This window comes from Pterocles gutturalis, unplaced genomic scaffold, assembly GCF_000699245.1.
Source record: "Pterocles gutturalis isolate BGI_N339 unplaced genomic scaffold, ASM69924v1 scaffold13050, whole genome shotgun sequence".
Classification (NCBI taxonomy): domain Eukaryota; kingdom Metazoa; phylum Chordata; class Aves; order Pterocliformes; family Pteroclidae; genus Pterocles; species Pterocles gutturalis.
Window position 1 is genome coordinate 14,724 of NW_010146006.1, and position 981 is coordinate 15,704.

Sequence of the window (981 nt, forward strand, 5' to 3'; positions counted from 1 at the left end):
ACCGCCGCCAGCTCTGCTGCTCTTGGCTCAGTCCTCGAGGTACGTAGCCGGGGGAACATCCTCCCTGCTGCTGCGGGGAAGGGCTGGCAGGGATGTTAAGAGGTGCGTCGGCTGACAGACAAGGAGGTATTCCAGTATTTTTCTCTTTTTTTTAATTATTCTGGTTTTGTGGTTGTTTATTTTTCTTTCTCTGAGATAGTCATTAGGATTTCTCGCTGATGCTTTTAAAACTTGCCGTGCATTTCTTTTATCTATGTGAGGTTTCCATTTGTGCTGGGGATTTGCTCAACGCACCAAATGTCTGAGAAGTTACAGGGCAGGCGGCTGCAGCGAGTATCTCAGCATGCTCCTAATTAGCCCCTGCCTGGCAGGTATGTGTGGTAAGTGAAAAAATGGGGGAGATTTTGTAACAATTTTCTTTTATTTTATAAGAAAGCCAAGAAAACCAATTCCCCAGCCCTCTCCTTGCTGGGCTGGGGAATTTGCTGTGATAAACAAGCTGATCAGAGAGATTAATTTTAAAAATTTATTTTGAAAAGGAAAAAAAAGGAAAATTTATTTACGTCTTATTTTAGGAAGTGGTGTTTACATGTGAACTCCGAACATGAGAGATGCCTGTGTTGCTTCTCTCCTAGATCCACACACCAGCAGCGGGGACCGGTGATCCGTGTCGCTCTTGCTTCACTCGGTGCGGGAGCAGAAAGCTGCCGGTGGATCACGTGGGCCAAAAAAACGTGCTGCCCCTGCCCCTGGCTGCGCTGTGCTGCTGGCTGACCCGGCACTCCAGCTCCTTCCTGCTGCCCAACGCCACCGAGCTCCTGTCCCCCCCCGGGGGCCGAGCTGCGGGCCTGCTGTGGGGTGCGGGGGTCCCTCGGAGCCGTCGGAAGCGATACCTCTCCCCCCGTGACATGAGCGTGATTTTGGACTATCACAACCAAGTGCGGTCACAGGGGTCCCCCCCCGCCGCCAACATGGAGTACA

General features: G+C 51.6%; 1 protein-coding gene across 1 annotated transcript in view; it reads left to right on the forward strand.

The window, feature by feature from the left end:
* Window positions 1-635: 635 nt before the first annotated feature.
* The window catches only part of LOC104470597 (peptidase inhibitor R3HDML-like), a gene marked incomplete at its 5' end in the record, with an annotated part of 3,753 nt that continues 3,407 nt past the window's right edge, over window positions 636-981 (forward strand). Inside the window, one exon of the mRNA XM_010085577.1 lies at window positions 636-981. Coding sequence (XP_010083879.1) covers window positions 636-981 — 346 coding nt within the window.